The 14765-nt window shown below is 46.3% G+C and overlaps 1 protein-coding gene across 1 annotated transcript in view; it reads right to left on the bottom strand.

Annotated features, from left to right (window-relative positions):
• Positions 1 to 14765, bottom strand: part of LOC132819256 (3-oxo-5-alpha-steroid 4-dehydrogenase 2-like) — a 28822-nt gene that overhangs the window by 7105 nt on the left and 6952 nt on the right. Inside the window, exons 2-3 of the mRNA XM_060830683.1 lie at positions 5372 to 5532; positions 2762 to 2863 (exon numbers count right to left, since the gene is read on the bottom strand). Of these exons, the coding sequence (XP_060686666.1) occupies positions 2762 to 2863; positions 5372 to 5532 (263 nt within the window). The remainder of the gene's footprint in view (positions 1 to 2761; positions 2864 to 5371; positions 5533 to 14765) is intronic.

Genomic DNA, 14765 nt, shown 5'->3' on the forward strand with positions numbered 1-14765 from the left:
TATTTCGGGCTAGTATACAGCGACAACACTCAGATTATATCATACTGATAAGATACCACACCAGTTATAACGTTTTCTTCAAAACAGAAACTATTAAGTATAACGTCCCGTGTTACACCATCACTGAACTTTGCAGTCTATTACTAATGGTACAAATCAATTTATAGCATCAAAATTCAAAGAGTCAGCTGTTTTCATTATTTTCTGTAGTGAGAAAAGTGTCTTCGTTTATCTGGTATGAAGTACTTGTGATAAATCTATACACACACAATATGCGTATATATACTTTGAACATACTGATGTGAAACCAAGTACATTGATATAACAATTTGGTATTGATTATCATTTCATTAGCTACTGATCAATAGGCCTGAGTCACAGCGACACGCTAATTGAAAATATCAGTATATCATTTGAAAGGGAAAAAAGGTGAGTACTGTAATAGGTTTATTATTTTCTCTAAGATAAAACAAAAAAGAATTGTAGATGCTGAAAGTCTGAAACAAAAACAGAAATTTTTGGCCACATCTATGAACAGAAAGCAGAGTTAATGTTACAAATCCAGTGAGCCTTCTTCAGATCTGCCAAATCTCTCCAGCAAAGTTTCTCTTTTTCTCTTTTCCCTTGTATTCTTTGTTAAACCAGCAACAGGTTTAAAATTAGCATGAGGCATTCCTGGACCAAATAAAACGTAGGCAACAGCTGCACTAATTTCTGGCAAATGAAATTGTGGTGAAATCAACCCCTACCTTTAATGTGTTGAATAAATTTCTCAACCACGACATTAATGTGAAAAAAATGGAGTCCAACTCATTCATTCCAACCAAATGTCCTAAATAAATCTAGTCTATTTGCCAACATTTGGCCTATATCCCTCTAAACCCTTCCTATTCACATACCTATCCAGATGCTTTGTTCCAGTCTCCACCACTTCCTCTGGCAGCTCATTCCATACACGCACCACCCTTTGCATGAAAACATTGTTTTTGATGTCCCTTTTAAATCTTTCCCTTCTCACCTTAAACCTATGCCCTCTAGTTTTGGATTCTCTCACCTTGGGGAAATGATCTGTCTATTTACTTGATCCATGCCCCTCATGATTTTATAAACCTCTATAAGGTCACTCCTCAGCCTCTGATGCTCCAAGGAAAATAGCCCCTTTCTATTCTGGCTGTCCTGACAGCCTAAACTCTCCAACCTTGGCATTATCCTTGCAAATTTTTTCTGAACTCTTTCAAGTCTCACAACATCCTTCCTATAGCAGGGAAACCAAAATTCAATGTAGTATTCCAAAAGTGGCCTAACCAATGTCCTGTACAGCCGCAATGTGACCTCACAACTCCTGTGCTCAATACTCTGACCAATAAAGGAAAGCAAACCGAATGCCACCTTCACTATCCTATCTACCTGCGACTCCACTTTCAAGCAACTATGAACCTGCACTGCAAAGTCTCTTTGTTCGGCTAGTGGACTAATGAAATTTTACCAACATTGGGCAATTCTATATGTAATGAAACTGTATATCCAGATCCAAATTAACTCATACACTACTGCCTTCTGATTCAGAAAATTGAGATTTAAACGAGTTGAATTGGGAAAATAAAACAAAAGCTTTTGGTAATTTAAACAACCTTACCACTAAGTGTAAAAGTTCTGCCCTGATTTGCCTTTCCAAAATGCAGCACTTCACATTTATCTAAATTAAACTCCACCTGTCATTCCTCAGCCCATTGGCCCATCTGATCAAGATCCCATCATATTCTGAGGTAACTTTCACTGTCCACTACACCTCCAATTTTGATGTTATCTGTAAACTTATTAACCACACTTCCTATGTTCACATCATATTAAATGACAAAAAGCAGTGGACTCAACACAGATCCTTGTGGCACAATACTGGTCACAGGCCTCCAGCCTGAAAAACAACCTCCAGTCACCACCCTCTGTCTTCTACCTTCCAGCCAGTTCTGTGCCCAAATGGCTAGTTCTCCCTGTATTTCATGTGATCCAATCTTGCTAATCAGTCTCCCATGAGAAACCTTAGTGAATGTCTTACTGAAGTCCACTGCTCTGCCCTCATTAATCCTCTTCATTAGTTCAAGAAAATGCTTTCAAGTCAGTGAGACATGATTTCACATGCACAAAGCCATGTTGACTATCCCTAATCAGTCCTTGCCTTTCTAAATACATGCAAGTCCTATCCCTCAGGATTCCCTCCAACAACTTGCCTGCCACCGATGTCAGGCTCACTGGTCTATAGTTTCCTGACTTTTCCTTACCATCTTTTTAAAGTAGTGGCATCACATCTAGTCTCCTGGCAGCTCACCTGTGACTATCGATGATACAAGTATCTCAGCAAGGGGCCCAGCAATCACATGCCTAGCTTCCCACAGAGTTCAAGGGCACACGTGATCATGTCCTGGGGATTTATCCACTTGGATAACAGTAGATAGTAGCAAGTGAGAATAGTTGAATTTGGCAGTGAATATTTTTTTTTAAATTCAAAATTAATTACTGGCACTTCCACAGCATTTGCTTATGGGATTTAGCTAACATGTAAGACCATGTACTGTGACTATTCCTCATTTTTACATATCATGTAAAAAAAAACAGGAAAACAAATACTTGCTTAGTAAATCATTACTTTATTATGTGGATGAGAGAAAAGTATGCACTTGATGGATGCTAAATGCAAGACTCAAGTACTGGTCTATGGCAAGATAGAAAATGAGTGTGGGTTTAGGGAAGAGACTAATGTTACCTTTAGGAATCTTGTAACTTGTGTCTCCAGGTTTTCTCAACTTCCGTAACAAATGATCACTATGGATATTGAAAGCCATTCCTAGTAAGAATAGCATCAGCCCTACAAGACCAAAAATATTTCTTTGAATACAACAGCAAGAACACAAACTGAACTTTGATCAATGTAGTGTACTCCACTATAGATGTTAAGATGATAAGTCTAACAAATGTATGGCATCTTGTTTTTATCTGGTTTGCTCTTTTCAACTTTGTCCAGCCTAGTCCCATCATTTTTTCTAAAAACTGAGTGAAGAGAGCCCAAGATCAGTGATATGAATGTTCTGTGATTTACTCATGTACAGCAGGTGAATATTGAATAAGAACCAAAGAAAAAATGGATAAGACTCAACCAATCCTACAGCATCTGAGAGAAACAGACTTAAAATTTCAGGAAAATGACCTTTCATCGGATGAATCTTGAAAGCTCTTCCCTTTTCATCTCAAATCACTTTCAAGGTGCAAGAAACCAAAATGTAGAAAAAGGAACAGCAATTTTTACAATGTGGGAAAAGTGTTAATTATTTGAGTTATGATTTGAATTATGATTGACATGTAGATGTGGCAGGAACAGTTAACTGTCAACCTTATTTAGCAGTTTAAAATCAGCTCTGGTAGGCGGACATAGATTGACCAGACTGTTGCAATTGAGAACATAGCATGAATTGATGTTTCCATAATTCTTTCATCTTTGAATAAAGGTACAGTTTATGGGCATATTGTTTTTACCTACAAAGAACAAATTTCTGCACTTGAATACATGTACCTTATAGCATATGCAAATGAATCATACTGCAAGCCTGGCTGACCTTAGATTGGCTTAGTTCAAAATGTGAAAAGCCAAAGAGTAATGGCCATAGCTATCAAAATATCGAACTCCAATGCCTAAATCTGAAGTACAAATGATTTATTTTCAGGTTCACAAAAGAATGCCTATCAATCAATAGGAGGGAGCAGGTTCTTTGATTCTTTTAAACATCTCCTAATTGTCCCCTTCTCTGAAGTAAGCTTATTTAATTTCTGGTTCGTTATAGCACTTCAATAGAAGTGCATGTCAATGCTTGCACAAGATTGCTCAATTTAATGGTCAATATTCTGAATGTAGGTTTGCTAGCTGAGCTGGAAGGTTCATTTTCAGATATTTCATCACCATACTAGATAACATCTTCAGTGAACCTCTGGACGAAGCACTGCTGGTGTTTCCTGCTTTCTACTCATATGTTTAGGTTTCCTTGGATTGTTGATGTCATTTCCTGTGGTTCCAACCAGAACTCTATCAACAAACATATTGACTTGGACTCCATTTACCACCACCTGAGAAAATAACCAGGAAATGACATCACCATAGGAAATGACATCCCCACAGGAAATGACATCACCAACCCAAGGAAACCGAAACCTATAAATAGAAAGCAGGAAACGCCAGCAGTGCTTTGTCCAGAGGCTCACTGAAGATGTTACCTAGTAGCGTGACGAAATGTCTGAAAGTTGACCTTCTAGCTCAGCAAGCAAACCTACATCCATAACCTCAACCTGAGCTACAAATCTTCTCAAAACTTGCTAATGGTCAATATTATTGGAAATTGGGGGATGTCAAAAACTACACTTTCCTACTATTTACTGTCTAACATGAGATTTTATTCAATAACTAATGTAGCAGTAATTAGTTTCCCAAAGTTCTAGTGCATGAGAACAAAAAAAAGCATTATAATAAATAGTCTGCAGGACAGAGGTACTTGATGATTCACTGCCTTAAAACACAGCTGCCCTATAATATAACTATTAGAACATTGAGTGGTAGAAAGTGAGGAACTGCAGATGCTGAAGATCAGAATCGAGAGTGTGGTGGTGGAAAAGTACAGTAGGTCAGGCAGTAACGAGGAGCAGGAGACTTGATGTTTCAGGCATAAGCCCTTCCTGATGAAGGGCTTATGCCCGAAACATCAATTATCCTGCTCCTCGGGTGCTGCCTGACCACACTCTTGACAACTATTACAACATCTCCAACTTCTCCACACTTCCCCAATGATCAGAAACTCTCCAAGAAGATTTTTTCAAATAAAAAGAAAAATATTGTTCATAAAGCTCCATACCACCAAATGAAAATATCATGTTGGAGGAAAAAAACAACTTTCCTATGAGGACAGTCTGACATTCAAACAGGTGCATGTGTATTTTGCACCCAAACCTTTCCCAATCTACAACAAGGTTACACATAATGTGGTAACTTGGAAGGCAGATAAAAATTGTTTTCCAGTTTTAAAGTCTAAATTCCGCATTCATGGCCTGGTTCGAACTTCCATTGGCAGAAAAATCCAGCCCATTAAACCTTGTATTTTTCCTCTTCGCAAATGCTGCCAGATCTGCTATGTATTTCCATGGTTTCCTGTATTGATCTCAGATTTCCACAATCTAATACTTTGCTCTAAATAAATGAAAGCAATTGCAAAAGATAAATAGGTGGAAAGTGTGAGGAGTACAGTAAGCAAAAAAGTTAGGAATGGTAGGAAATAAAATTACAGAAAGCCTGTTTAAAAAAAACTTTGTCTGATTTATTATCATATCAACTTACCAAACAAAAATCTGAAGTCAGTGGTCCAGCTATTATACTTGGTACAATAGATCAAGTTGTGTCCTTGAAGATACCCATTCAAAGCACAAAATACAAAACATTTCAAAACAAAGGTGATTTCAACAACTTGTCCTCTGGTGAAACATCCATAAATAAATACCCTAAAATATAGGAGATTGAAAGTATTAATTATACTCTTGACCCCTTGCAGGACTTAATATTAATGAACTATTTGGATTTTAAAAGAAGGACACACATTTGCACGGATAGAGTGAATAGACAAGGCTTTTTCCCCTAAGGTAGGAGAATCCAAAATTAGAGAGCATAGGTTTAATGTGAGAGGGGAAAGGGACCTAAGAGCAACTTTTTCACACACAGGATGGTGCATGTATGAAATGAGCTGCCACAGGAACTGATGGAGGCGGCTACAATTACAACATTTATAAAGCATTGGAATAAGTATATGAATAGGAAGGGTTTAGAGGGATAAAGGTGAAATGCTGGCAGATGAGCCTAGATTTATTTAGGATATCTGGTCGGAATGGACAAGTTGGACCAAAGGTCTGTTTCTATGTTGTATAGCTCTATGGCTCGCATTTCAGGACACCCCAAGAGTACTTTTCAATTATGGATCAATTCTGAAACAGAACTAATTTACAGAAAAGCACCATAAAATTGTGTACATTGGACAGATAAATACTGCTCAGAACACTAGGGATAACTAAACTTGCTCTTCTTAAAATGGTGCTAGATCATTTTATTTTTAAACACACAACTGAGAGCTAGTGGACCTTCAGATTAATGGTTTATCTGAATAGCAAAAGATCTTTTAATATAGCAGAAGTGTTTATATGTTCATCTAAACTTATAGGTAAGTTTTGGTGATTTGTCTAGGATAATTGTAAAATACAAAAATCTAATTTAAAAAACCTCTGAGGTAAATAACATTTTCTTTGGCTCAACCTTAAAAGAAAGACTTGCATTAATGTAGTATCTTTCACAACCTTAAGACGTTACAGTCAATTCAAAACTTTATGAAGCATAGTTATTGTGGTAGTGTGGGGAACTCTAGAACAGTTTAGTACATTAAAGTCATGTAATTTTTGAAACTAAAGTTTTTTTTAAAAAAAACTTTTCCCCCAAGATCTGGAGGAATGATTAAGAGAAAAATGAATTCCATAGTGCTTTGAAACTCTGGAAAAGTTTTTATTGTTTTTAAAGAGAGGCAAGTGTAGTTGGGAAACAGACTTCCTGCTAGTTATCAGTGACAACAGGGACCCCAGAAGGAAAAAAAATACTGAATAAAAAGTTACGTTGCACAAAGGATAGTCTGTAATGCAAACCACCTTAATAGAGGAACTATTGGAGAAAGAGACTTAAAACAAATTGACAAATATATGTCAGAATTGATGCCTGAGTTTTGGATATTCACCATTAAGAATAGAAGGGTTCTTCTCAGATTGAGAACCTGAGAAATTCAAAGAATTGGCCATACTCCTTCCTGCAAATCTATATATGTGACATTTGAATTCAAAAATTACAGCTGATGAGGAGGGTTTAAGTTAGATTAACGTAAGTTGGGAACCTGAGGAAAATTTTGATAAGGGCGTGAGAGGCAGAAACTTAACAAGTGACTCAGAGGAAACAGAAAATTTAAAAAAAACCATACAAAAAGTTGGCAGTATTGAAATATTTCATTGAAAATGAAAGGAGTTTGGCAAACAAAACCGATAATCTAGCTGTAACATATAGAAAATAATGTATGAGGATTCTTGTGTATTTGTTGGATTGAATGAACTATTTCAAAGCTACAAATTCTACTCTTGTACGACAGCAAATAAGATTTTGTGTAATGCAGAGAAAAGAGACAGGTGCCAGAGCTTTTTTTGTATACCGAGAAGAAGTATCTAGGAATTCCTGTCCCTGGGAATACCTATTGCATTCTCAGCTACCTACCCCGCTCCCCACCCCCAGGTCCCTCCCCAGCTTCCTCCCCTCCAGCCTCTCTCCACCACCTCTCTTCCACCCCAGCCCCTCTCCTTTCCCACCCCAGACTGTCTGCTTCCCCAATCACAGCCTCTCTCCTCTGCCACCCCCAGCCTCTTCCCCCCCCCCCAACAACCTCCCAGCCACTCCCCTCCACCCCCAGCCTCTCCCCCCCAGCCTCTCTGCTCCCAAACCCCAGCCTCTCTCCTCCTCCCCCCAGCCTCTCTCCTCCTCCCCCCAGCCTCTCTCCTCCCACACAGTCTCTCCTACCCCAATCCCCCCAAATCTCTCCCCCACAACCACCACCACAATCCCCCCCCAAATCTCTCCCCCACAACCAACACCCAAATCCTCCCCCCAAATCTCTCACCCACAACCACCACCCTAATCCCTCTCCCAAATCTCTTGCCCACAACCACCCACCCAATCCCCCCAACAACCACCACTCCAATCCCCCCCACAACCACCACCACAATCCCCCCCCCAAATCTCTCACCCACAACCACCACCCCAATCCCACCCACAAATCTCTCCTCCTCAATCACCATCCCATCCCCCTCAACCACCACCCCAATCCCCCCCAAATCTCTCGCCCACAACCACCACCCCAATCCCCCCCAAATCTCTCACCCACAACCACCACCCTAATTCCTCCCCCAAATCTCTTGCCCACAACCACCACCCCAACCCGCCCCACAACCAACACCCCAATCCCCCCCACAACCACCACTCCAATTCTCCCCCACAACCACCTCCCCAATCCCCCCCAAATCTCTCGCCCACAACCACCACCCCAATCCCCCCCATCTCTCACCCACAACCACCACCCCAATCCCACCCACAAATCTCTCCCCCTCAATCACCACCTCATCCCCCTCAACCACCACCCCAATGCCCCCAAATCTCTTCCCCCCCACACACAATCACCAAGCCAATGCCCCTCAAATCTTTCCTATACAATCATCACCCCAATCTCCCACAAATCTCTCCCCCCACATTCACCACCAAATTCCCCCAAATCTGTCCTCCCAAAATCTTTCCCCAATCACCAGCTGAATCCCCCCAAATCTTTACCCCCCAATCACTACCCCAATGCCCTCAAATCTCTCACCCAATCACCACTCCACTCCAATCCCCTCAAATCTCTCCCCCCAATCACCACAAATCTCTGCCCCCCTCAAATCTCCCACACTCACCCCAAATCTCTACCGCCCCCAATCTCTCCCCCAATAACCACCCCAATCCTCCCAAATTTCTCCCCAATCTCTCCGCCCTCAAATCTCTTCTTGCCCCCTAAAATCTCTCCTCCCACATCTCCCCTCCCCAATCTCTGCCTTACCAATCACCACCTCAAATCTCTCCCCATTAAATCTCCCTTCCCAAAATTCACTCCCCCAAACCCCTCCCCCTAATTTTATCCCCACCCAATCTCTCTCCCACCTAAAAAAAAACACTCCAATCCTCCCCACCAGTCTCTCCCACCCCCAATCACCACTCCAATACCCACAATCCCCTCTCCCCCAAATCTATACTCCCAATCTCTCCTGTCCCAATCGTCACCAAACTTCCTCCCCAAATCTCTCCCCAATTCTCTTCTCCCCACAAATCTCCCTCCACCACTCCAATCCTCTCCCCGCCGAACGTCTGCCCCCAATCTCTACCATATCACCACCGCAACCACCTCAAATCTCTTTCCCCCCCCCAATCTCTCACCCAATCTTATCTCCCAATCCCTCAAAATCTCTTTCCTCTCAAATCTGTCACCTCCAAATCTCTCCACCCCAAATCTATCACCCCAATTCCCCAAAATCTCCACCACACCCAATCTTTCCCCTGCCAATCTCTCCACCCTAATCCCTCCCCACCCTCTCTTCTCCCAATCCCTCCCAGCCTCTTCCACCAAGCTTCTCTCCTCCCCCACCCAGCCTCTCTCTCCAATCGCTACCCCCCTCCCCAAACCCCTAATCCCCCTCCCCCAATCTCCTCCCATACCCCTACCCTAATCCTCCTTCCCCCAACCTCCCAAAATCTCTTCCGAACTCTCCCCCCCCAATTCCTCCTCCCCAATTCCCCCAAATCTCTCCTTCCCAATCCTCCTTCAAATCTCTCTCCCGAATATCCTCCGCAAATCTACCCTCCCCCAATCCCCTCAAATCTCTCCTCCCAAATCCCTCCTTCCCCATCTCACCATCCCCATTTATGCCCCAGTTTCTCCCCCCATTTCCAAATACCCCCCCAACCTTTCCTCCCGCAAAACCCCACAATTCCAGCTCCCCAATCTCTCCTTCCCAAACCCCACAGTCTCCTCCTACAACTTCTCCAATCTCTCCTCCCCCTACACACCAAATCCTTCCTCCACTAATAATTCCCTAACCCCCCTCCCCAATCCCTCCAAATATTCTACCCTCAATTCCCCCCTCTCCAAAACCTCCAATCCTCCCCAATTCCTCGTCCCACAATTCGCCCAATCCCCCTTCCCCATCTCTCCCCATCCCTCTCCTCTAATCCCCTCTAAATCTCTCTCTCCCAATCACCCCAAATCTCCCCCCAAATCTCTTCCCCCAAATTTCTCCCCCCAAACTCTCCTCCCCAATCCCCCCAATCTCTCCTTTCCCAATCACCCAATGCCCCCTTCCACATTGCCCCCTCCCCCTTAATCCCCCCTCCCAATCTCTTCTTCCCCAATCCACCCCACTCTCTCCTTCTCTAATCACCCCAATTTTCCCCCCAATCTCCCGTCCCCTAATCCCTCTCCTCCAACCCCGAACAATCTCTCCTCCTGTAACCCCCCAATCTCTCCTTTCACAACACCCCCAAATCTCTCCTCCCCAACTCCCACACCTCTTCTCCCATACCCCTCCCCAATCCTCCCTCCCCCAATCTCCCCAAATTCTCTTCCCCATTCCTCCCCCCCTGAATCTCTCCTTCCCCATTCGTGTTCCCCCCCCCCCCCCCCCACCCCGGAATCTCTCCTTTTCCACTCGATCCCCCCTGCCCCAAATCTCTCCTTCCCCACTCTTTCCCCCCGCCGAATCTCTCCTTCCCCACTCTTCACCCCCCTGAATCTCTCCTTCCCCAATCCCTCCCAAATCTCTCCTTCCCCACTCTCCCCCTTCCCCAATCCCCCCAATCTCTCCTCCCCATCACCCCCTTCCCCAATCCCCCCCAAATCTCTCCTTCCTCAATCCCCACCAAATCCCTCCTCCCCAATCCCCCTTCCCCAATCCCCCCAAATCTCTCCTTCCCCAATTCCCCCCTAACCCCCCTAAATTTTTCCTTCTCCAATCCCCTCTCCAAATCTCTTCCTTCCCCAATTCCCCCTAATCTCTCCTCCCCCTAAATCTCTCCTTCCCCAATCCCTCCCAAATCTCTCCTTCCCCGATCCCTCCTTCCCCATTCCCCCCCCAAATCTCTCCTTCCCCAATCCCCCCCCAAATCTCTCCTTTCCCAATCCCCCCCCAAATCTCTCCTTTCCCAATCCCCCCAAATCCCTCCTTTCCCAATCCCCCCCAAATCCCTCCTTCCCCAATCCCCCCTAAATCCCTCCTTCCCCAATTCCCCCCTCAATCCCTCCTTCCCCAATCCCCCCAATCCCTCCTTCCCCAATCTCCCCCCAAATCCCTCCTTCCCCAATCCCCCCCCAAATCCCTCCTTCCCCAATCCCCTCAATCTCTCCTTCCCCAATCCCCCCTAAATGTCTCCTTCCCCAATCCCCCCAAATTTCTTCTCCCCAATACCCTACGCAAATCTCTCCTCCCCAATCCCCCCAAATCTCTCTTCCCCCTCATCCCTCCTCCCAAATCCCTCTTCCCCATCTCACCATCCCCATCCATGTCCCAATCTCTCCCCCAAATCCCCAATACCCCCTCCCCCAACCTTTCCTCCCACAATCCCTACAATACCAGCTCCTCAATCCCTCCTCCTCAAATCCCACAATCTCTCCTCCTACAACTTCCCCAATCTCTCCTCCCCTATACATCCAATTCCTCCTCCACTAATAATCCCCTATCCCCCATCCCAATCCCTCCAAACACTCCACCCTCAATTCTCCCCCCTCCAAAACCTCCAGTCCGCCCTATACCCCTTCCCCAATCCCCCAATCCCCTTTCCCCAGTCTCTCCTCCCCAAACCCCCCCATCCCACTCCCCAATCTCTCCTCCCCCAAAGCTCCAATCCGTCCTCCCCCGTCCCACCCAATCTCTCTGCTCCCAATCTCTCCTATCTCACCTCCCCCAAATCCACCACCTCATCTCCCCAAAACCCCCACCTCACCTCCCCAAACCCACCAATCTCTCCTACCCCCAATCCTTCCCCAATCCCCAACAAACTATCCCACCCAATCTCTTCCCCCAAGTCCCTCCACAATCTCTCTTCTCCAATCCCCAACAAACTATTCCCCCAAAACATTCTCCCCAATCCACAAAGTATCCATCCCAATCTCTCCCCCCAATCTCTCCACCCACAATCCCCCAACCCAATCCCCCTCCCCCTCCCCCTCCCCCTCCCCCAAACACTCCAGTCCTTCTTCCCCCAATCCCTATCAAATTCTCCCCACCAACCCCCTCCCCCAATCCCCCCAATTCCTATCAAACTATCCCAATCCGCCTCCGTAGTCGCCCCGTATTGCCCAATTCCCTATCCCCAATCCCTCCTCCCTCAACCCCCCCCCCCACCCCAATCTCTCCTCCCCAACACCCCCCACCCCGTGTTTGTGGTTCTGTTCGCCGAGCTGGGAGTTTTTGCTGCAAACGTTTCGTTCCCTGGCTAGGGAACATGATCAGTGCTATTGGAGCCTCCTGTGAAGCGCTGCTTTGATGTTTCTTCCGGTATTTATAGTGGTTTGTTCTTGCCGCTTCCGGGTGTCAGTTTCAGCTGTAGTAGTTTGTATATGGGGTCCAGGTCCATGTGTCTGTTAATGGAGTTTGTGGATGAATGCCATGCCTCTAGGAATTCCCTGGCTGTTCTCTGTCTGGCTTGTCCTATGATGGTAGTGTTTTCCCAGTCAAATTCATGTTCCTGGTTGTCTGAGTGTATGGCTACTAGGGATAGCTGGTCGTGTCGTTTTGTGGCTAGCTGATGTTCATGGATGCGGATTGTTAGCTGTCTTCCTGTTTGTCCTATATAGTGTTTTGTGCAGTCCTTGCATGGTATTTTGTAAACTACGTTAGTTTGGCTCGTGCTGGCTATTGGGTCCTTTGTTCTAGTGAGTTGTTGTCTGAGCGTGGATGTTGGCTTGTGTGCTGTTATGAGTCCTAAGGGTCGCAGTAGTCTGGCTGTCAGTTCTGAGACGTTCCTGACGTATGGTCCCAATAGCCAGCCCAATTCCCCCTCCCCCAAATCTCCCACTCCCGCACAAACACCCCACTGTCAAACCTGCCACACCATATCCCGCTATCCCCTTCCCCAATCTCTCCCAACTCTTTCCTCCCCAATTCCCCCAAATCCCTCGTCCACAAATCCCACCTCCCACAATCTCTCCACCCAATCCCTATCAAACTATTTCCCCCACAATCTCCCCTGAATCCCACCTAATCTCCCCACCTGTAATCTCTCAATTTCCTTTCCCCCAATCCCCCCTCCCAAAACACTCCAAATCCCCCCCTCCACCAAAGACCACCAAATCCCCGCTCCGTCATTCCCTTCCTCCCCAACCCCCCAATCTCTCTTCCCCCACACCCTCCCCCTCCAATCCCCCAATCATTCCTAATCGCCCTGCCCCAATTCCCTCTCCCGCAATCCCCCATCTCTCCTTCCCCAATCCCAACTCACTCAATGCCCAATTCCTCATCCCTGAATTCCCCTCCAATCTCTCCTCCCCCAATCTCTCCTCCCCCAATCTGCTCTCCCCCAAACCCCTTTCACCCAATCCCTTCAATCCCAACTCCTCCAAACCATCCCAATCTCACCTCCCCATTCCCCCATCCCTTTCCCCCAATGTCCCTGCCCCGAACCCCAAAATCTGTCCTCCTCCAATCCCCCTCCCCCAAACCCCCCACTCCATATACCCCCAATTCCCCCTCCCCAATCCCACTGCCTGCCAATTTTGAGCGGCATGGTGGCACAGTGGTTGGCACTGCTGCCTCACAGCGCCAGAGACCCGGGTTCAATTCCCACCTCCGGCAACTCTGTGTGGAGTTTGCACGTTCTCTCCGTGTCTGCGTGGGTTTCCTCCGGGTGCTCCGGTTTCCTCCCACAATCCAAAAATGTGCACCTTAGGTGAATTGGCCATGCTAAATTGCCTGTAATATTGGGTGAAGGGTTAAATGTAGGGGAATGGGTCTGGGTGGGTTGCACTTTGGTGAGTCGGTGTGGACTTGTTGGGCCGAAGGGCCTGTTTCCACACTGTAAGTAATCTTGTCTAAGTAATCTAATTTTATCTAATTCCCTCAATCTCTCCTTCCCTAATCCCCCACACTCTCTTCCCCCAACCTTCCCCAATCCACCCCAAATCTCTCCCTGCCAATCTCTTCTCCACCAATCCCACCTCCCCAAATCCCCAATCCTTCCTCCCTAATCTCCCCTCCCCAATCCCAGCTCCCCCAATCCTCCTACCCCCAATCACCCCTCCCCAATCCCCCGCCCCCATCCATCCAATTCTCACCCCTAAATCTCTCCTCCCCAATTTCCCCCCAAATCTCTCCTCCCCAATTTCCCCCCAAATCTCTGCTTCCCCAAGTCCACATCTTTCCTCCCACAAGTTCACCTAAATCTCTCCTCCCACAGTACCCCAAAATCACTGCTCCCCCAATCCCTTTCCCAAATTTCTCCTCCCCAAATCGCTCCTCCCCAAGCACCCCTCCCAATTCTCTCCTTCCCAATCCTTCTCCAATCTCTCTCCCAATACCCTACTCAAATCTCTCCTCCCCATTTTCCCCAAAACTCCTCTCCCCAATTCCTCCGTATCCCCCTCCTCCAATCTCCCCTCCCCCAATCTCACAACCCCCAAAACTATCCCATAGTCTCTCTGCCAAATCCCCAATAACTCACAATTCCACCTCCCGAATCCTTCCCCCAACAAACCCCTCAATCTCTCCTCCCGCAATCTCTCCTCCCCAATAACCCCCAATCCTGCCTCCCATAACTCCCCCAATCCCACCTCCCCATATCTCCCAATTCCTCCTTCCCCAATCTCTCTGCCCTCAATCCCCCTTCCCTAAAAGCTCCAATCTCTCTGCCCTCAAACTCCCTCCCCAAAACCGCCACTCGTCCCCAAACCGCCCCCAATCCCCTTCCCCAATTCCCCCAACACCCCTTCCTCAATCCCTCCTCCCCCAACACCCCTTCCTCAATCCCTCCTCCCCCAATCTCCCCTGTCCCAATCCCCCGTCCCCAATCTCTCTTCCCCCAAACCCCCTCCCCAATACCCCTCTCCAATCTCTCCTCCCTAAAACCCCAATTCGTCCTTCCC

This window comes from Hemiscyllium ocellatum, chromosome 10 (genome assembly GCF_020745735.1).
Source record: "Hemiscyllium ocellatum isolate sHemOce1 chromosome 10, sHemOce1.pat.X.cur, whole genome shotgun sequence".
NCBI lineage: Eukaryota > Metazoa > Chordata > Chondrichthyes > Orectolobiformes > Hemiscylliidae > Hemiscyllium > Hemiscyllium ocellatum.